This window comes from Mya arenaria, chromosome 17 (assembly GCF_026914265.1).
Source record: "Mya arenaria isolate MELC-2E11 chromosome 17, ASM2691426v1".
NCBI classification, from domain to species: domain Eukaryota; kingdom Metazoa; phylum Mollusca; class Bivalvia; order Myida; family Myidae; genus Mya; species Mya arenaria.
The window spans coordinates 2,163,587-2,187,284 of record NC_069138.1 but is presented as its reverse complement, the minus strand read 5'-3'; the positions used below and the strand labels follow the sequence as shown (position 1 = coordinate 2,187,284).

General features: G+C 34.7%; 2 protein-coding genes across 8 annotated transcripts; both read right to left on the bottom strand.

The window, feature by feature from the left end:
• Positions 1–36: 36 nt before the first annotated feature.
• Positions 37–15,157, bottom strand: LOC128223735 (monocarboxylate transporter 12-like). Of its 7 annotated transcripts, none has more exons than XM_052933086.1 (11): positions 14,089–15,157; positions 13,368–13,448; positions 12,772–12,932; positions 12,331–12,474; positions 11,761–11,908; positions 11,475–11,561; positions 3,543–3,703; positions 3,103–3,246; positions 2,531–2,678; positions 1,532–2,307; positions 37–430 (listed from the first exon to the last, which is right to left on the bottom strand). In XM_052933086.1, the coding sequence occupies exons 7-11, from the start codon at positions 3,640–3,642 to the stop codon at positions 267–269; spliced, it is 1,332 nt and encodes a 443-aa protein (XP_052789046.1). In that variant the 5' UTR covers positions 3,643–3,703; positions 11,475–11,561; positions 11,761–11,908; positions 12,331–12,474; positions 12,772–12,932; positions 13,368–13,448; positions 14,089–15,157; the 3' UTR covers positions 37–266. The 7 variants fall into 7 exon arrangements, with proteins under 7 accessions (XP_052789046.1, XP_052789048.1, XP_052789047.1 ...); XM_052933088.1 differs by having other exon boundaries at positions 12,772–12,891; XM_052933087.1 differs by having other exon boundaries at positions 14,363–15,157.
• A 1,260-nt stretch (positions 15,158–16,417) lies between these two features.
• Positions 16,418–22,656, bottom strand: LOC128223739 (monocarboxylate transporter 14-like). Its single transcript, XM_052933103.1, has 6 exons — positions 22,384–22,656; positions 19,766–19,971; positions 19,405–19,548; positions 18,780–18,927; positions 17,911–18,590; positions 16,418–17,536 (listed from the first exon to the last, which is right to left on the bottom strand). Exons 1-6 carry the CDS (start codon positions 22,398–22,400, stop codon positions 17,379–17,381), a joined length of 1,353 nt encoding a protein of 450 aa, XP_052789063.1. The 5' UTR covers positions 22,401–22,656; the 3' UTR covers positions 16,418–17,378.
• Positions 22,657–23,698: the final 1,042 nt, after the last annotated feature.

Below are 23,698 nucleotides of genomic sequence, written 5' to 3'. Positions count from 1 at the left end.
GATAACCGGTAATAAACAGTAAGTTGTTAATTTCCAATTATATATTTATTGTTTTAAATTTATAAAACATTTCTTTTATATTTTTTTTAAACATTTTTTGACAAACAAAATATTAATACACTGAAGAGTGTCCAATGATGTATTTGCCTCTTGTAGTTTTGCTGTTCGAGTTTGTCTAGTAAGTACTTGATTTTTTTGCTTAGGTGTCCACTTTTCGTCCATATGGAAAATATTCAAAACATCCGTCAAGCTAGTTGAAATGCACATCAAAACCGTGTGTTATAATACACAGGCATCTGTTTTTCTGCTGATCTTCGATCTTTGAATCTGTAAAACTGTGCCATTATGAGTAGAACGATTGCTAGGACTTCCACTGAGGCCGAAAGTAGAAACGGAATCGTATAAGATCCTGTTTTATCTCGGATCAATCCTGAAAAGCAATCTATTCGTATTTACGGTATCCGCTGTACAAATGTTCTTTTAGTTTCATGCAACAATTGGAAATATAACTCAATGTTAATGCTTATTGGTTTTACTTGAAAGTATATTGCTTACTGATGTATTGTATGAAAAGAATATTACCGAACATTTATTACAGATAATTATTAAGTAATGGCAATTTGTATTTTTGAACTTTAAATTGAAATCGGAATTGAATGAATGTGTTTGCATCATTCGAATGAATAAATAACGTGTTCGTGATATGCATAGCAGCATAATATTTACATATTTATAAGTAAACCCTTTCAAATGCTATCAACATGATATGGAGTCTCCAGGCTTCAAAAGTTTACATTAATGTACATAGAATTCCTTAACAATAAACTAAAACGACTGAAAACACATAGTATTTTAATTACCTGAAGAGGTCTAGATTATATACTGTGTTAAGTTAAACAAGAATGTAAAGGACACGCATGTTTTAAGTGTTGATCGCAATCTAATTGCGTTTTTGCAGTATGAACGCAACAGGGTACGCGAGCAAGTTGAATTTACTCGCGTACCATTGCGCGTTCATACAGTATCAACTAAAGTAAAAATGCAGCCAATACATATATATACATTTTAAATAATTGTTTATTACGATTGAAAGATAGCAGTATCTTCTGAAATTGAGTATTTAAATTTAAACGTATTTTTGTGTAACGGATAACTAATTTCCTAAACGTCGGGCTTTTCGAATCGAATCGAAGCGCAATATTGAATTAAACGACGACGTGATAATCTCTTGTGGGTTATACAATATGATTGTCAAATATTATATATACCATGGACTATGGCAAATGTAATATTTAAAGTTATACTAATAGTCATACGTTTCAAAAAGTTTCGTATGTTAAATGGCTATATTAAGAATGAAAATGAACTTAAGTGATAGACAATTAACACCAATATGTAAAATACAAAGAGTGATATCAAAATATTTTGTCAAAGGGGAAACATTTTTCACATCTTTATCTCTGACATTCCTTCTTAACGAGATAAATAATAGCTACGCGGAAAATTATCTCGGGTCTATAATATCACATACCTCCTATTGGTCCCAAAACGGCATTTGTTATCCCCGAGAGACTTAAACAAATTCCCATTGCAGTGGCTTGTCGCTCAGTGCCAACCAGTTTCAAAGTGGCCACACCAAAAGTAGAAGAAAACATTCCAATTGCTGTTCCCGCTAAAATGCACGACAGGAAATTTGTAAAAACACTACTGATAAGTGTTAATCCAAGCTGCGATAATATTATCATAATGCATGCAATCATTGGAATCTTCAAAACAGTTATATGTTTAGTTTGTGTCAAAGAGCCTGGAAGAAACCGTCCAAGAATGCCAGCTAGGTTCATTAAAAGTAGACCTAACGTAGCATTGATTTCAGAAAACCCCGAATCCTGAAGTGCGTCGACCACATACACATAGAACACTGTGTTACATGAGTATGCTGTTGCAATTCCAAATGCAAAATACATATAAGCTGTATCTGCTAAAAGTTTCTTTAGTGTTGTGCAAACCGCACCTCCGTCGCCATTGCTTGTATTATTTTCGCCTTTAACGGATGTTAATGTTTGATTTGTAAGTGTAGCATCAATAACGTCGCTTTTGTTCGTTCGTGAATTCCAAACTTGATCTGCATCATTAAGTTCACTTCTACCAGCATGATACGCCTTATTAACTTCGCCAGCTACATCTTGCAAATTTGTTGACTGCCTCGATTTCCTTGTAATAGGTGGTTTCCATAGCAATGTTAATGGTATCATATGAAGAAAAATCCCACCAGTGATCAGACATGTTCCCCTTAGCCCAAAGGTGTCCCTGAAACAAAGATGTATGTGTTTGTTAGATTTTAATTTGTTCTCAAATTAATTAGGATTGATTCTTCCTATAATGAGAAGACAAAAAGCGTTGTTCATATCACTATAAAATGTAACATGACTGACATTACCAATTGAGGATACCTAATTGAATACAGATGTATATGTCAACATTACTGTGTATTGTTCAATCACATAATTACTCGGAATACGTAAACACTTACGTAAGATAATTAAAAAGATAAGGAAAAGATACTCCGCCCAGGCCAGATCCAACATTGATAAAGGATACGAAAAATATTCCCTGTTTTCCGTGAAAATGACGACCAATAGCAGCGGCACTTGTTATGATAATTCCACTGACAGGAATACCTATTAAAACAGAGGAAAAGCAATTTTGCTGAGGTTTTCAACTTACAATATGTAAATCCAATCTCTAGTAACCAGACACGTTTGGGTCATTTAATATTCTTAATGCGATCTATCAATTCAAAATTCATTGTAAAACGATTAAATGCAAATTGTTGCAGGATTTTTATACATGATTTTATTTTGTTTTCAAATACCATTTGTATACAATACATTGAAATATAAATCGTCAAATAATATAATAACGTTTGGGCGTCACAAGAAATAAGTCTGATTTTACGGCAAATGATTCTATTAAATAACTTATTTTGCGTAAAATAAAGTATATTTTTAATAATGCCGTCCTTAAATATATATAATGAACACAAAATTGAAAAAAAAAATCAAATGATTATTAAACGACGTCATCCCGTTTTCCAGTACTTACCTCCAACTAATCCCATCGATATCACCAGGAATGTGATTGACGTAGCAAAAAAGCAAATGCCAAAACCCACGGACATGCAACAGGAAAGACATATCGCAACATTTCGTACACCAAACGTCTGTACTAAGCATCCGTGGAAAAAGCCTGGAACAGACGGGACAAAAAGCATTACTACTTGTTCTCAAGCTTTCTGATCTTAAGGAGTGCCGATGTGGTTCTCGTATTATTCAACAATGAAGCCATGTTCATATTTGTTTTATGTGTGTTGCCTTGTAGCGATGTGGCCCGTGCATGATGTTTGATTTGCAGTTAATATTGTACTTTTTAACGCAATACCGCAGGACACTGGGCATTACCTGATAGTTTCAAGGATTTAAATAATTAAAAAAGCCCAAACTTTTAAATTATTTCTTTCAATAAAAGACACATATGAAACTCACCAAAACAGAGACTAACTGTGATGCCCACAGACTGTACAAGTGCCGCCTCGGCACGGGTTACGTTGAACGTGTCCATAATATCTGACAACAATGTCCCCATCGAGAAAAATACACCCAGCGCTAACAGGTTCGCGAGAAACGCAGATAGACAAACTAGCCATCTGTAAATCAATTGCATAGAACAAAAATACGATCAAATAAAGCAAGAAAGTGCTGGCCCTATGGGCCTTTTAATTTAAACACGTAACTTAAAACTAGTCCCTTGAGGCATTATAACATACAAATCTTATACCATACCTATGAAGATATAATGTGATAATTAACCAATCGTGTACTCAATGTTAATTCATTTCAATTATAATCAATGTTTTGACCTACATGTAGAGTTTTTAAAATTTAAATACTAATTCATTGATTATACATTATAATTAAGGCTAAAACAATAGCATTTGTTTTATTCCTTTAATGGTGATATTCACGACGAACTTTAAAATTGAACAAAGAGTAACAAAGGAAAGTATATTGATGTGTGCTATTTCTATCTCATGTTCATATAAACTCAATTCTATATTGTACCCTTGGTATACTTGCATTGCTTTTGACTACCGTTTTAGATGTAAATTTACATCGCATTTTTAAAGTTACACTCGCATTTAAAATCAATATATGCACCTGAATAACAAAGTACATATATTTTGAGTGATAAACCTTTTACTAGTTATTTAATTACTGATAGCAAGACTGAAACTGTGTATTTTATAGCTGCAAACGCACGAATATTTTAAGGTTGAAGGGTCCTAAAACATTTACAGTGAATAACTATCGTCTCATAGAATAAAGCTACCGTGTTTACTGCACCTTTCTTTTAAATTAAAGACTGTTTCCGTCATTAAAATAATTTTGTATATTTATTCATCCTTTTCAATAAATTTAAAACATTTCTATTAATTGTGTTACATCTTACTTGGGAGTAAGAAAGTATCCTTAAGATATTGAATGAATAGAATTATGGAAAGATTGATGATTATGTGAAGTTGATTGTCTATACTAACCATATATACACTTCAATACCTACACAATGATGCGGCATGCGTCATTTCCTTCAGTTCAAACTCAGTTTCATGTGAACTGCCATTTATATATAGGGTCATACATGACAAAAACATATATTTAGTAGACTAAAGCTTCCTCAAACATAATTTGTTTAATTTGTTTAATATATTGTTTTTAGATGTAAAGGAAATGGTTTAAGGTGAACGGCATATAATATAATTGTTTTAACATGATCAATTCGGCCAATGCGTAGATAGTATGATAATTTAATCATACATGAATATTGTAAATAATCTATAAAGATATGTCTAAACTTTACTATAATAAATAATAAAGTTTCAAAACTGAAAAAATAAAGACAAAATCAAAGATTCCAATCGACTAGACAAAAATACTGTGTAACATTATTTGATATTCCTCTACAACTATAACTTTAATTCTAACCTTTGATCAAGCAGCATTATAAAGCCTTTGTAATTGTATACAACTAAAACACAATCAAATCCCCAACAGATAATGTAACAATAAGTTGAACGTTTCAATAAACACCCTTTTCTGTTGCTTTCTATCATCCTAGTATGTAAAACTATTGGTCTGAAAAAGCAAACACTTTCTGATTCATATTTAAACATCAACAATTTGTATGTATCGGTACTAAATTTTGCATAATCAAACGAACTGAGATGCAACCAAATGGTTGGATGATCACTTCTACCTTGCGTTCATCTATTCTGAATTATTTTATCAAAACCTCGCTTTCAATGATAGATTATAATGACATTTTGACTTCATATTTGTTTAGCTGTTTATTGTTATGTGTTATTAAATGCACAATAACCTTTCTGGTTTGTGCTGAAATTTTGGACAGCATTATTCGGATACCTTCACACTGTCAGCTACTCAGCCAAGTTATTGGTAGTTCATGTTAGGATAATTACTTGTAAATTCGTAGCTTTTCTGTAAGTGCATGTTCTTATACGCGATTTGTTCTAGGTCATCTGTCAAATAACGCCCGATATGACTCCTTTCAATAAATTATTTAATATGCAATACTTCACAGAAAATTGATCTAAAAGTTTTATTGTTCCGTTACAGAAAAACGGTGGTTATGAAATTGCAAGTAATTACAGAGGGATTACATTGTTAAATACACTTGCAAAACTATTTACAAAAGCTATATATGATAGACCTAGCACTTGGACTGATAAATATAATGTGTATATTGAGGCTCAATCTGACTTTAGAAGCAGATGGGAACTGTAGACAATGTAGTTGTATCACACGTAATAATAGAACATTTGTTAAACAATAATAGAAATATACTTGCTGCTTTTGTTGCCTTCACCGTTGCATTTAATTATATTGTAAGCGGTAACATGTTGTATAACTGAATTAAATTTGTCATTAGAAGAAAAATATTATAGTTAAGTCAATATATGAAGATGTTAGATCCAGGGTCAAATATGACTAATCAGTTGAATTATAATTTATCATGTATTTTTTGGCGTTAAACAGGAATAGTCTTCTGCCTACGTTCTTATTTGTTATGTATATTTTAATGACATAAAATAACACTTAATGTTAAATTAGTTTAAGTGACGACGAGCTTGGCGTCAAGCCTCACGAGTCGCAGCTTTGTAGGCAAACCCAAGACGCTCCTGAATACTCTGAATAAAAGTTGACCTATCTGAAGAAGAAAAATCTGGCTCAATGCCCAAGAACGCATCTATTGCTAGTCTCTGATGTCTACCGAACATCAAAAAGTATGGCGTCATGCCGGTACTCTCATGCCGAGTAGCATTGTAAGCGTGTATCAATGCTGGTAAGTGGGCTTTCCAAATCTGTTTTCTCTCATCATCGAGTGTCCCAGTCATGTTCATAAGTGTTTGATTGAAACGTTCGGCGTTGCCGTTGCATTGTGGGTGATACGGGGTCGTACGACTTTTCTCGACCTTTGCAATGTCGCAAAGTTCCCTTATAATAACACTCTCAGTTGCGTCCCTGGTCACTATGTAGACGACTTGGGAACCCGTAATGTACAATGAACTGCTCAAATAGCGCTTTGGCAGTGGACCGAGCTGTTTCATTTCTCATTGGTGAAAACCAATGATGGAAACCAATTCTGCAGAGACCTTTTCTCTTGTCTTACGACAAATGCACCTCTCACAGAGCCTGATACGTGTTTTAACAAACGTGTCGAGACCTGGCCAAAAGAATCGAGATTTTATCAAAGAAAGTGTACGTTCTCTGCCCTGGTGACCTGCCTCATCATGTAGACCCGCACATATAATATCGTAAAAGACGTCTGGAACAACCAACTGGTCAACAGGATGACCATTTGACATACCATGACGGTACAACAAACCATCCCGAAAGAATAACGCTCCCTCAGCAATTTCCTGACTGACTCATCTTCTAAGCACATCTGGCGCCGAGTCAGTCTAGAACTTCACTTCAAAATTTCTGCCACCCTACTGATAGCTCTATCCCGAGCCTGTTCAACCTTCCAATCAGTATCAGCTAATGGAGTGTCAGGATCAACCTCGTCCCTTGGGGTCTGAGCTGCCGTTTGTGAGAAGGACTAACACTCAGTAATAGGACAAACTCTCACTAGATGGTAATCAAACAAAGCTTTGATGACGTCCGCAAACATAACGTTCTCCTCACACCAGGAAGACGGGAAAGAATATCTGCATCTATATTCTCTTTTCCTGAACGGTAGACAATATTGAAATTGAAGGCTGACAACGCTGCTAACCATCTGTGTGACAAAGCGTCAAGTTTCACTGATTTGAACGCATAGGTCAAGGGGTTATTTTCGGTGCGAACGAAAAAATCATTACAATATAGGTAATCGTAAAATTTGTCCACGACAGCCCATTTGAGTGACAAGAACTCAAGTTTATGAGCCGGGTAGTTGCGTTCACCACCGCGTAACCCACCAGACGCGTATGCGACGACCTTTTTAACCCCGTCAACTTTCTGATATAGAACAGCTCCAAGACTGCTTGCATCATTGTTGAGAATAAATGGCTTAGTATATGTAATATGTAAGAACAGGAGCCGAACACAAACGATCGATAATGATCTCAAATGCCTTCTGATGGATTTCACCCCACTCCAAAGGCTGACGTTCTCTGCTTTTCTTCTTCTCCTTCTTGTCCCCAACAAGCAAATCGTTGAGTGGTTTGGCGAGATGGGCAAATTGGGAAATGAACCGCCTGTAATACCCCGCAAATCCGAGACAACTCCTCAACTCCTTCAGATTAGAGGGCACCTTCCACCTCCTCAATACTTCAATCTTCTCAGGATCTGTCTGCATCCCACCCTCATTCACAACATGACCTATGTACTTAACCTCTCGCTGAAAGAACTCGCACTTACTCCCTTTCAGTTTCAATCCAGCAGACTCCAAGCGCTGAAAGACAGATTTAAGACGTCTAAAATGACTATCAAGAGAATCACTAAATATGATTATTTCATCTTAGTAGATGAGACACTCCTTCAAGTGCAGTTCTCCCATGTTACGTTCCATGAGCCGCTGAAATGTGGCTGGGGCGTTGGTTAAACCAAAGGCCATCCTGTTACACTCAAAGAAGCCGAGAGGCCCCACAGAAAAAGCAGTCTTGGGCTTATCAGCCTCTTTCATGGCAACCTGCCAATAGCCGGAACGTAAGTCAAGCTTACTGAAATACTTGGAGCCAGCGAGAGCGGCAATTGTCTCATCAATACGAGGAAGAGCGTAAGCAGCCTTAATATTTTTACAATGAAGGCGCCGGAAGTCAATACAGAAACGCAAAGACGTATCCTTCTTTCTAACCAGAACCACATTGGAAGAGAAAGTAGATTTAGATTCTCGAATAGCTCCTGCATCTAACATCTCACGCAAATACTCCCTCACCTCTTCAGACATCCCAGGTGGAATCCGTCTATATGGCTCTTTGAATGGAGTAGAATCTGTAAGGTTAATCTCATGCTGAACCAAAGAAGTACAACCAAAGTCAGTAATGTCTGTTGAAAACAAGTGTTTCCACCGAGTAGGATAAGTGCTGGCCTGTTCCTGCTCACCATGTGTCAATGTACCCCTGGGGACACAAATGCCTAGCTCTTCAAGAGTCTTATCAGCGTTACGTGTTTTGGGAATGGAAGCCTCCGAGGGATCAACCTTCTTTACAACATCGACCTCATGAAGAGAGCAAATGACAGACTTGGGAATGATAGATTAAGTCTTATTAGAGAGATTGCAAATTCTAACAGGAATCTTACTGAACGACGTATTTGGATTAACCCGAACAACTCTGGGGCTAACACTCAATCCTTGTGACCGCTCGTCATTGTCCGTCATGCCATCAGTAAAATCTCCCACTCCTCTGACCAAACCGGAAACTGTCTTAGTCTCATTCGGCCGAATTATGATCGGTTTCTTTGAAAATGCCTTCACAGAAAGTGTGGTAACTGTTGTCAAGGAAGACAATACATCTTGCCATACAGGAGGCATATGCTGTAATTGTGAAGATGACTTGACATAGTTGATAACATTGGTGCCTACCAGCATAGGAACACTGGATGAATAAGCTGTATCAGGTATGATCAGTACCGGTACAGAAACAAGAACAATATCCAGCGACGGAAATGTCATATCAATCAAACAGTATCCACAATATGGAACCTTCGCATCATTTGCACCAGAAATATCAAGTTCAAAATCTTTTAGACTATAAAGTGTAGGCCTAGGGTAAAGAGAGCAATAAAAACGTTGGCTTAGAGTAGTAACCATTGAACCCGTGTCAAGCAAGGCAGAACAGGATGTGCCATTCAAAAGAATAGTCGTCTCATTCGGTCTACCAATCAAGGGCGCTGTGTGAATGGGTACCAGACCTACTATCGGCTCCCTTTCGATGAAGGTCCGTTCCTGTTTAAACCCACCGCAGGCTTATTCTCATTGACAGGAGAAGCTGGGGCATTTATGTTTGTATTGGGCTGATTCTGTCCCTTCTTGATGACACTAGTCTTTCTCTATATTAGACACCCTAGTGTTTAAAAACTTGAACTCTGCAGTCATATCTTGCATCTGCTGCAACAATCTGCTCTCGACTACATTCATTTGCTGGACAGCAGGCTGAACAATCTGTTGCTTTGGCTGCATGTCCAACTCCATCTGCCGTAGCTCATTGCGGAATTTGTTAAAAGCAAGAGCAGTCTCGTATTTATATCGAGACATGTTGTGCAGCTCAGAGTCACGTAACCCAGCCCACAATCTGTTTCGCAGCATTTCAGATTTAGTTGCTGAATCAAGGGTGATGTTAGACAAGATCTGCTCTAAACGAAGACTATACTCAGCAACCGACTCACCAGCTCCCTGCCTTGCATTATAAAACTTCTCTTTGAGTTTCTCACTGGAGTGAATATTACCATAGACAGCCTCCAGTTCATCAACAATATCTTCTACAGTGGCTGACTCGCCAACATGTAAAAGTACCAGGCGAGCCCTACCCTTAAGACTCTTTCGAATGGCTTCAACAATAATTGGTGTAGAATAAACCTGACTACGCAACAAACACTTCAGATCATAAAACCAAAGGTCAAATTCATCTGGTTTCTCACCAGAAAACTCAACAAGTTTTGGAACCTTGAATGCGCTATCTTTGCGATCGTTCGTAATCTTCAGTGAATCAAAAGGATCAAAAACAGAATCTCAGCGAGTAACTGGTGGTTGAAATGAAGACTGAACAGCAGCAACCACTGGTTTAGGCTTGTCATCCAGAAATGGATTGTTAGGAGAAAAAAGAAAGAAGTTTCTGGCGAGCTCCTCCACCTGACTCTGTATCAAAATCAAACTGTCGCAAATGACGCACAACTTTCTCAGGAGTTGGCGTAAGGACACGAGTTGTGTCTGCATCAAAACGAGGAGTGCTAGAAGTTTCAAATACCCTGTATCTCCCTGATTTTCGTAGCTGCTCTGCAAAATAATTCAGCTCCTCATCTTTGATCCCAGCGATTTCACCAGTAGTGTCCATTTTATCAACAACTGAGTGAATATTTCCAAATGTTCAAGTTGTATGAACAAGAAAATTGGAATCTATTCAAACTGGGTACATATATGACTATGAGTTTGAATGAATTTAAATAATTGTAATTGTATTGAATTCAGAATTTTAAGTGTTTAAAATCAACACTTTGTTATTTATTGATGTTATCAAATGGTTTGACAATGTTTATCACTAAATAAATGTGTAAAACTATTATGTCAATGAATATATGTATCACTATGAAGATGACCAAGTGTGTGCAGTATACTGTATAATTAAATAACCAGATTTGCAAACTTAAATTATACTGTAAATTGAATTCATTAAATGAAAATTTATTTTATTTAATTAACTTCAAAACCTTCACAATACCTTCTATGAGAGCGCTCTCAAAATAATATTGTTCTTGTATTTTCAAAATAAAAGATCAGTATTCAGAAACAAGAAAAATATTGCAATAAAAATGATTACTTAAGAGACCTAGATACTACATACATTACTACTACTATGCTCAACTGCAATCTCTCCTCTACGTACATAGTGTAAACACTAATCTTTGCTAAAAGCTAAACAACTATGTGTCTATCTGTATGAAGTAAGACAAAAAGATCCTAGTAAATCTGACCCAGATTTATGTTGTTTTTTTTTGTTTTTTTTTATAAAATATATAAATAACACCGGGGTATAATAGGGCTATAATATACCGATGGACTCATAGACAAAGTGAAAAACAGACACAAGGGACTTGTAGAAAGAAAGAGAAGAATGGATATATTTAAGTCAATCAAATGCCTTTATATTATCAATACGTTGTTAAGTAAATGAATGAAATGCGAAGTTAATTGCTCACCAACACCTTTGTTATGCTATAACTGCAACAGGATGTGTAAGAGCTGCATGCTGTGCTGTGCCCAGGTATGTTCACCCAAAATACTATCTGAAACATTAAATCAAAAATTTATGTAGTAAGATGTAAGATGTAATAATGAGAAGAAAGAAAGCGTTGTTCATGTCACTATAAAATGTAACATGACTGACATTATATACTGAGGATGCCTAATTGAATACAGATGTATATGTCAACATTACTGTGTATTGTTCAATCACATAATTACTCGGAATACGTAAAAACTTACGTCAGATAATTAAAAAGATAAGGAAAAGATACACCGCCCAGGCCAGATCCAACATTGATAAAGGTTACGAAAAATATTCCCTGTTTGCCGTGAAAATGACGACCAATAGCAGGGGCACTTGTTATGATAATTCCACTGACAGGAATACCTATTAAAACAGAGGAAAAGCAATTTTGCTGAGGGTTTCAACTTACAATATGTAAATCCAATCTCTAGTAACCAGACACGTTCGGGTCATTTAATATTCTTAATGCGAACTCTCAATTCAAAATTCATTGTAAAACGATTAAATGCAAATTGTTGCAGGATTTTTATACATGACTTTATTTTGTTTTCAAATACCATTTGTATGCAATATATTGAAATACAAATCGTCAAATAATATAATAACGTTTTGGCGTCACAAGAAATAAGTCTGCTTTTATGGCAAATGATTCTATTAAATAACTTATTTTGCGTAAAATAATGTATATTTTTAATAATGCCGTCCTTAAATATATATAATGAATACAAAATTGAAAAACAATCGAATAATTATCAAACGACATCATCCCTTTTTCCAGTACTTACATCCAAATAATCCCATCGATATCACTAGGAATGTGATTTACGTAGCAAAAAAGCAAATGCCAAAACCCACGGACATGCAACAGGAAAGAAATATCGCAACATTTCGTACACCAAACGTCTGTACCAAGCATCCGTGGCAAAAGCCTGGAACAGACACGACAAAAAGCATTACTACTTGTTCTCAAGCTTTCTGATCTTAAGGAGTGCCAATGGGGTTCTCGTATTATTCAACAATGAAGCCATGTTCATATTTGTTTTATGTGTGTTGCCTTGTAGCGATGTGACCCGTGCATGATGTTTGATTTGCAGTTAATATTGTACTTTTAAACGCAATACCGCAGGACACTTGGCATGACCTAATAGTTTCAAGGATTTAAATAATTAAAAAAAGCCAAAACTTTTAACTTATTTCTTTCAATAAAAGACACATATGAAACTCACCAAAACAGAGACTAACTGTGATGCCCACAGACTGTACAAGTGCCGCTTCGGCACGGGTTACGTTGAATGTGTCCATAATATCTGACAACAATGTCCCCATCGAGAAAAATACACCCAGCGCTAAAAAGTTCGCGAGAAACGCAGATAGACAAACTAGCCATCTGTAAATCAATTGCATAGAACAGAAATACGATCAAATAAAGCAAGGAAGTGCTGGCCCTATGGGCCTTTTAATTTAAACACGTAACTTAAAACTAGTCCCTTGAGGCATTATAACATACAAATCTTATACTATACCTATGAAGATATAATGTGATAATTAGCCAATCGTGTACTCAATGTTAATTCGTTTCAATTATAATCAATGTTTTGACAAACATGAAGTAGAGTTTTTATAATTTAAATACCAATTCATTGATTATACATTATAATATAAGGCTAAAACAATAGAATTTTGTTTTATTCCTTTTATGGTGATATTCACGACCAACTTTAAAATTGAACAAAGAGTAACAAAGGAAAGTATATAGATGTGTGCTATTTCTATCTCATATTTATATAAACTTAATTCTATATAGTAATCTTGGTATACTTACATGGCCTTTGACTACCGTTTAAGATGTAAATTTCCATCGAATTTTCAAATTTACACTCGCATTCAAAATCAATATATGCACCTGAATTACAAAGTACATAGATTTTGAGTGATAAACCGTTTACTAATTAATTAATTACTAATAACAAGACTGTAGCCGTGTATTTTATAGCTGCAAGCGCACGGATATTTAATGATTGAAGGGTCCTAAAACATTTACAGTGATCAACTATCGTCTCATAAAATAAAGCTACCGTGTTAACTGCACCTTTCTTTTAAAGTAAAGACTGTATCCGTCATTAGAATAATTTTGTATATTTATTCATGCTTTTCAGTAAATTTAAAACATTTCTATTAATTGTGTTACTTCTTACTTGGGAGTAAGAAAGTATCCTTAAGATATTGAATCAATAGAATTATGGAAAGATTGATGATTATGTGAAGTTGATAGTCTATATTCGATATATACACTTCAATACCTACACAATGATGCGGCATGCGTCATTTCCTTCAGTTCAAACTCAGTTTCATGTGAACTGCCATTAATATATTGGGTCATACATGACAAAAACATATACTTAGTAGACGGTATAGAAGCAGCTGTCAAACATTAAAATTAAAACACTAAATACAGCTTCCTCAAACATAATGCACTTTATAACATAATGACAAGTGATTTGAACTTTTAAACAACAATACAAACTTGACGAACGTATACATACACTACACAATTTGGTGATGACGAAAACCACTAAATGCAGTTTCGTCACGTTCTGATAAAAGTTGGTGTCCACCATTCACGCGCTCAATATTTTTTGTGAAAAAAAAATAAAGCAGATAACTGGAAACATGTTCTAATAATAAATCTACCTGAAGACATATTTCTGAACATACGTTTCAAAGATGAAAATTAAAAAAAAATATCAAAGATCCCGACCGACCTGAGATAAAATACAATATTTTATATTCTACTTCAACCATACATTTAATGCTGACCTTTTATGAAGCAACATTATGAAGTCTTGGTAATTATATATATAAGTCTAATGCACAATTAAATCCCCACTGGTTAATGTAATAATGATTTCAACGTCTGTCATCCTAGTATATAATACTACATGTTTAATTAAACCTAACTTAATCCTATTTTATAATAAACTACAACGTAAATGCATCGGTGTATAAGTGAATAAAAGAACATATGACGTACATTTGCAACAGTTCAAACGTTGTACCACATTAAAGATGCACTGTTTAATGTAAAAGGTTGATGGATTTTCTCGTCTAATTAATTTTGTAATGTACGAATAGTTTAGGTAAACAACTTGCTAATTAATCAAATTTGTTTTAATACACGGTTTTTATACGTTCAGAAAACGTTTTAAAGTGAACGGCATATCATATAATTGTTGCTACGTTAGAGGCGTAGATTGTATGCTATTTTAATCATACATGAGTATTGTTTATAATCTATAAGGATATTTCTCAGCTTTACTATATCACTAATATAACATTATAATTTTGTAATGCAGACACTTATTTTAATATGTAACAGTAACTTATGACATTTGACCTAGTTTTCATAATTCATGTTCTCACGTTTCTCAATATCTTTCTGATATAACTGCTACAAACATTCAAGGTTCAATTACATGCAATTGATTATTCATACAAATCATGTAATTGTACATCATTTTGTTTTCCTAAAATATGTCGAGTAGTCGTCATTGCAGGAACGTAAGGACCTACACAGCCTTCGAGACAGTTAGAACTTGGAAACGCCTAACATTATTTTTTATCGGAACATTTATGTATGAAACCATGGAAACTACAAGGACAAGCCATGTAGCCTTAACTTAACATATGTTCATGTTGAAAGGCACATATGTCGAAATCCGATAACATCGAACATCAGATACAGCGTTGTAAGGCAACATATATTACCCAACTCATAACATAACGTCATAGAGAGGAAGTGAAATGCTACTACGGGCACGTGTACGTTCGGTCTACTTTATGTGAACTTCGACATACAGATATGGATACTTTGTGTACGTTTAAGGCATGTATTCGATATTCAGGAGGCATGTACGATTTGTGATACATGTCACAAAGGTAGGAGTATACGAGCATACCGGACACGTTTAAACATCAGGTAAAGATGGGGACAGACATTTCGCAGGCGCCATTTAAGGCCAACTTCAATATTATTTTTTCCAGTAGTTACATGTACAAGTACAAAGACAAACACTATTTCATGACTTTTATGCTTACCTGCTATATGTTAATGTTTCATTGTTTTGTTAACATATCTTAATTAATCAATTAAAATTGCGAAGCAGAGTTCTCAATTGTATAAATCTAAACAATCGAATGTTGTTTCTGGGTTCCTAAATAGTATTCATGCGTGTGTGAGGTTGGACCAACAGGGTTACAGTGAGCATATGGTTGGACATATGCGGGATGTTTAGAAAATGATGTATTCGATTAAGCGTTTTTTTTTTACAGATTTGAACATACCGGAGTTTGTAGTATATAAACCTGGGAATATACAAACATACAGAACATACAGAAGTTGTAAAATATATGACAAACAATAAAACCATATCAGACCCAGCCGTGGCGAGTTTCTACGAAGTGAAAGTTGAAATTATGTAGTTGCATTTTCGTGTACCAATATAAATCATCTGCTATCCGAATTGATCAGTAAACCACACCACTATCGATGGGTCTACCAATGAAATACTACAGGAAGTATATTGGCTGTTAAATAAACTTAAAAAAATGTTTTTAAAAAACAAACAGTTTGATATCGTCTATTCCTGCTTGAAAATGCTACATGCAATTAATGACATTTACCTCACTTACAAGATGATCTGGGGCAGAAACCTACTGTTCGGTAGAAACAGCCCTGCCGCCAACGCAAGCTAGTTGATTTGAAAATGAAGATCCCTAATTGATGTTAAAATGCCCGAAAGCATATACAACCCTGTAGTTGTGTCAGGTTCTGCTAGCATTGAAAGGCTAATCGAGCTACAAGCTAGAGATGTTGTTGATTGAGGGTTGCAGCATATCGTTAAACAATAATAGGACGGGAAAATAGATCGACTAGTTTGCATTAGGACATCTACCTTTGCTCAGCGTTGAGGACGTATGATTGAATCTGGTCACTATAAAGGCTGCACCAGATAGAAAGGTTACAGGATATTTTGTGTAGAAAAAAATGATAAAGCACTATAATAGAAAGAAAGGATAACTATTTTTTTATGATATAAGTATTATGAATGGTCCTGCAAAATCTTTGTAAAATAGATTAAAAGTTATACACCTGACGTTTAGGAATCTCAAACGTGACTGCTATGTTTAATTCTCAATTCCGTAATTTACTCACTGTTAATGTGCTCCATCAGTCCTTATTTTGTATGAATATCATGCATTTCTGTAGTTCAAATGCTTTTTTACTTTGTTCAATGTTTTTTTTTGCAATAAATACTGGTTAAACCAAAATAGCTTTACTTTATTTTGTTCTCAGAAGTTCTGAGTTTTGAGAGTGTCGATGCGATTCACAACGGCGATTTTCATTGTTTTTATTGCATGTGTGTTGCTTACAACATTGTGCCTCTTGCATGACGTTTGTAGCGCTTATATTATTGTACCTGTAAAGCATGTATTCTTTCCCGTTGGCTTGATCTTAGAGTTCATATGTATTCACGTATATTGTGACCCAACGTTCGATTGATATCATTTAATATAATTATATGGATTATGAATTCCATGGATTGATGCTCATGAGCCTTTGGCCTTGATGCATTTGAATAAACTATGACTCGTTGAATTTAAATGATACACGATTTTTGACTATAAGGAAAACAGTGCTAATGGTACGTGTGTCATTTATAGCTTTTTTGGTCGAGCTTGTCAAGTACGTTCTTGGATACTTTGATGTTCCGTGTAAGTATCCAAGTGTAACTAATGACATCAAACGAGTGCATGTGCAAATCAAAACCGTGTGTTATAATGCACAGACATCTTTCAGTTCATCAGTTAGTCTTTTTGGATATTTAGATCTGTAAAACTGTGCTATTGAGAGGAGAATGATCGCCAGGACTTCCACGGAGGCCGATAGTAGAAATGGAATCGTATAATAGCCTAACTTGTCTCGTATCCAGCCTGAAAAGTAGGTTCACTCCACTTAGGAATCCAATTAAAAAGTACGATTTTAATTTCATCCAGCGTTTAAACATAAGGCTAAATAAAAATGCTTAGTCATTTTGGTATTACCTGAAAATGTATTGATTATTTATATCTAGTTTGTTAATTCAATTACAGAAACAATACAGGTATAGAAATGGCAATTTGTAATTTTCTTTTTCATTTCAATTGAAAACAGGAGCGAATAAATTGCTTAAATGTGTTACAACAACCTTTAAAGGGATGATAAAAAAGACTCTGGATGTTTTCAGAATTTTATCTCTGACATTCACTTCTTACTTTATGCAAAATGGGTAAATAGAAAATTATATCAGGTCAAAAAGTTCACATACCTCCAAATTGTCCCATGAGTGCATTTGTTAACCCGGAGAGACTTAAACATATTCCCATTGCATTTGCGTGTCGTTCAATGCCAACCAGTTTTAAAGTGACCACACCAAAGCAAGACATCAACATTCCAATTGCTGTTCCAGCTAATATGCATGCCAGAAAATTTGTAGTAATACTACTAAGTAGAGTTATTCCGAGCTGTGATAAAATTATCATTATGCATGCAATTATTGGGACTGTCAACACCGTTATATATTTTATTTGTATCAAAGTGCCTGGAAGAATGCGTCCAATAATGCCTGATATGTTCAATAAAAGTAGACCTAGTGTAGCATTGGTTTGAGATAGTCCCGAATCCTGAAGCGCGTCGAACACGTTAACCACCATGACACATGAGTATGCTGTTGCAAGCCCAAAGGCAAAGAAAACAAAAGCTCTGTCTGTAACAAGTTTCTTAAAGGCTGCGCAAAGCGTATCTTTGTCAGCATAACAGGTTTTAACTTCGCTTTTAACAGATGTCAAGCTTTCCATTTCAATAGCATTATCATTGCACACGTTTTGCTCGTGTTTTGGCTTCGTAAGTTTCTTAGTAATCGGGGAGTTCCATAGCATTGTAAATGGTATCATATTAAGAAGAATCCCACCAGTAATCAGATATGTTCCCCGTGGCCCAAACCTCTCCCTGTAAAACAAAACAACAAGTTGGAAATGTTTACTTTTTTATCGTTTATAAAAGTCTAAAAAAATGTTTAATTATGTATGTGGCAGTAACACATAACACGATTGTCATAATCCACTTAATATACGTTGATTAAGTACAGGTGTATAGGTCAAAATGATGTTTTTTGTTTAAATCAAGGTAAACACTTACGTCAAATAATTGAAGAAGTATGGGAAAATGACTCCACCCATGCCTGATCCAACATTTACAACGGAAACAAAAAATAATCCTTGTTTGCCATGAAAATGGCGACCGGTCGCTGCGGAAGCGGCAATGTAAATACCACCGCCTGAAGTACCTTTTACAAAATCAGCGGAGAAAACACATTTATACAATTTTATTAAGATATTATTCCCACCCTATTTATGTTTATGTAATGACAAATTACTAGACTACTAGTCAGACTTTTAAAATTGTTTAATACGAATCCTTGTTCACACATATAAATAAAAACAATCTTTAGGTAAAATTCTCATTGATCATTTTTGTTATTTACAGGTTTGTCGTCTTCAAAAATGTTGCTTCAGACAATTATATGAAATGGGAACTCTCTTTAAAAATGTCAACGTTTGGGCGCCACGGGGAAACAATCTAATTATTTAACTAATTTGAAGAAAAAAACACCGTATAATGCGTTAATAATTATTCCTTTAAACACCTGTACTGTGCACGGACAAACACCATCTTAGAAGAAAATCAAATGTTGATTAAAATATTTAGGTGAAAAAAACACTTCAGAAACAAGCTCAGTAGCCTACTCCCTTTGTCCACCTACCTCCAAGTAATCCAATCGATATCATCAGAAAAGGTACTGATGTAGCAAAATAGCTGATGACGACTCCTATAGACAAGATGAAGGAAAGACAAACCGCAACGTTTCGTTCTCCAAACTTATGTATCAAGCTTCCGATAAAGACGCCTGGAACATAAAAGAAATACTCCTTTTCTTTATTTCTTAAATCAAGTTCTGATTTCGGATGTTGAGAATGCCAATGCAATTGTTTTAACAATTATTTATTGATATATGTATGATTTTTTGTTGTTTACGTTTGACGCTGTAGTTTCCATTGATTTACTATTTAAAAAGCCATAACTGGAAAGTCAATATTTCAATTAAATGATTAAATGAAGCTCACCACCACACAAACCAGCAACGATGGCCACGGTCTGAACAAGTGCAGCATCGGTACGGGAAACGTTAAATGTGGCCGTGATATCTGACAATAACGTCCCCATCGAGAACATTACGCCCAGCACTACCAGATTCGCGAGGAGTGCAGTTGTACAGACTAGCCATCTGTGTAACACATACATATTTCGTTGATGGGCACGCTGACACCGGCTTAAACACAAACAGGTTTTCACATTAACATAATCAATAAATGACGGGATCTACGCCATGGAACTTGGAAACATAGCATCACTTGAATACGATTCCACTGAGGAGCTTAACTAGTATATGTTCACATTATCACACACTAGTCCCAACATTTATCAATACATACAAACTAAAACTGTAAGTCTTATCGGAACCAATATCAACTAAAAAAACGATGGAAAATAAAACAAAACTTTCATTTAAAGTGATTCACCAATAAAATTGAACATTAGGTAAAAACGACACTGAATTTAACGGCCAATCGCTGGACAGTTTCAAGTTATCGTTCGATCCTTGAAATGTTCCCAGTAGAAACCGTTATCCAAATTCCAAATCAATTTCCCAGAAAAGATCATAAGGTCAGAAGTCCTTCAAGCTAATTTGGTTCGTAAAACTATTGGTGAACAGGTGGGACACGTTTCTTTTGCTATATGACTATATAGTTTTGCCCTCAAAAAACCCTTGCCATATTTCAAAATGAGTCCTAGGGTGTCTCCTTATCAAGTCGCCATCTTATTCATGATAATAAATAGGTATTCCGTGAATATTTTTACGCAAAAACAAAATAATAATGGCGAAAGACTTTCCGAAATAATGTAAAGCTTTTTGATCCAAAATCTGAAAAAAATGTAAAATTTGTTTAACTCCTTAATACTCCCAAGGAATATCACAAAAATGTATGTTTTACTCCCAAAAAAGATCGCTACCCAAAACTAAATTAAACATGACTTTTGGAAACGTTCTAATGGTTTAACTTCCCCATCAGGTTTTGCAATGTGGAAGGCCCTTAATGCACCCAAATGTTTCCATAATTTATATTCAGTAGTAGTTAAACGGTTCTTCAAACCAAACCTCCTCTAATACCTATCACTTTTAATTAAACCGTTCCGTCCTTATAACTTGTTAACTTCGGTCTTTATACAAATGCATATATAAGCGAATTAAGATTTTACATCAGCAATCTTAATTTCAGTTCAACTGACGATGCACAACTAATGCATTTACACTGACTTTACTGTCACGAAACGAAGAGATTTATATTTTGATTTTGTTATTGTGATTTGTCTGTTAAGCAAAGCCGATGTGCAAGTAGGCTGAACCAATGTGATGTGTTTAATTTAAGGTGAATAAAATAAGTAAATACGTTATCGTTTCTGAAATTTGTCACTTGCCGTTAAAGTAATTCCAAGGTATAAATATAAAAATAATTAACGCTTAAAATTGTTTTTGACTTTTTTTTATTACTTTGCATTTTGCAAAAGAGATTATTACTTCATTATAATAACAATTCATTTTATTACAGCAGAAAATTAATTCAAGTATATGCCTACGAAAACCGCGATCTAATAACCATACCATCATTAAGCAATACAAATCGTGTCATACAATACGGGGATTTATCATCTGAAAATATCCTGTACCACATAGCATGGTATCTTTTAGCACCACCCTGCTCTTTTTGCAACCAGAAACAAATGGTAAAAATAAACAAACAAAAATAACTTCTTATGATAAAACCAACCCGACTTAGTGACTGCTGGTTGCAAAGTCACTTTTCAATGTTGAATAATTTTGAAACAATTTTCGTTTTTCATTTGCAATAACGAACGATTCAACTAATATCCGGAGCACAGAATGAGTATTAAAGTTGTGAATTAACTATAGTGCACATTATTCCACTAGCTAAGGCTGAATGACTTTTTTATATATTCAATACAAAAATCGCAAAATATTCGAATTTGGCGACGGGTTTTCATTTCATTTCTATACAGTCATGAGCGATGACATTGAACTTTATTCAATCATAAACTAATATCGCAAAATATTTCCAAATTTCTACACGATTTCTTTCATTTTGCTATTCAAATATTATTAACATGTTTTTGATAAAAGTATTGGATACTTTCACTACGTACACTGCAAGAAATAATGGCATTCGATCAAATGGCGTTTTTGAGTCATGAACCCTTATTCTTGTACAATGTAAGAGTTACTTTAAATAATAAAAAGATAAAAAAAATACTGAACAAGATATCCGAAGACATGTTTAATTACATATATATAAAGACATGTTAAAAACAGATATCGAAAGACATGTATGACATGATACGGCTGAAGTCCTTTTACAAAACAGATATCGCAAGACATTTCTCAAAACTGGTATAAGGAGACATATTTCAATACAAATAGTTGAAGACATGTTTTAAAGTAGATAATATATGAAGACGTGTTTCAAAATTTGAATTTGAAGATATTTTTCAAACTGATCACGTAGATACGTTTCAATATTTAAATATAAAAACATAATAAAATATCACAAAATCCCAGAAAAAATACATTATTCTATTCTACAACTACAATAAACTTAATTCTCACCTTTCATCAAGACACATTTTTAAGTATTTGTTAAATAGAAATACACCACTAATGCACTATTACGTCCCAAGCAGCTAACGCATAACTGATCGCAAAGTTTCGCTTAACGCTCTTTGAGTGGCTATAAATCATCCTAGCATATAATACTCCAGCTTTGAATAAAACAAACTAAAACATGTTTATAAATCAACAGTTTATATGCATCGGTATTAAATACTGCACAATGAGAGCTAAAATTAAACAGCATGATTAGATGATCACACATTCCTTGCGTTTAAATATTCTGAAAACAAATAAATATCAAAACATCGCTTTCCATGATATATTAGAATGAAACGCAATATTCACACTTGGTTAGCAGATCATTGCAAGGTGTTTAAAGGGAGATCTAAACATTTATTTTAAATGAATACACGATAGCGTTTCAGATTTGTTCTTCTGATGAAATTCAGAATTTCGCAACTTTGGACAGTATAATTTGACACCGATACTCCACACAGTTTCGGTAGCCCATGTCAGGTAAAATCACTCGAAAAATGGTGCCTTATCTGTAATGTACTTATCCTCATACGCGATTAATTGTAACACCATTATCTTCATGCGAACATTGTTATTTGCAAAGTAATTTTCAAACGGTAAATGACACTATCTTTACTGATGTCATTTGCAGTATTTTGTTGTCCCTTGTCGATTACAATTGTGCACAATCATCAGATATAAACATCTGTATGCACATCGATCACATTGTTGCATACAGTTGTAACAGTTCAGCTGTGCAAGACGTCGATTGTTGTAACGCGTTCATTATTCATTGGTTAACATAACAGGGTAATATTGTTGTTTTTTAAATAAGTTTGTGTTTATTGCTTATTTGTCCTGTGTTTCTGTAAGTGCTATGTGTGTCTCTCATATATTTATGTTTAGTGTTCTAGTAACTAGTGGCGTCAAACCTATCTAAGCGCCACTTAAATTCGTGTGTTATAAACAACAGAAATCTTTCTGGTCGCTGATAGTTTCTTTAGATCTTTCGATCAGAAAAACTGTGCTATTGAGAGTAGAATGATAGCGAGGACTTCCACGGAGGCCGATAGCAGAATGGGTATCGTATAAGATCCTGATTTGTCTCGCATCCAGTTTGAAAAGCAGATAACTACCAATGAAGATATCAGATAAAAAAAAAATATGCATTTTAATTCAGACAGTAATGCTATATTTTGATGCTTGGCTATTTAGGTATTACCGGAAAAGGTACTGCTTATTAATTTCAAGTATATGTAAATAACTATTGAAAATAAATTACAGTTAATGTTATGGC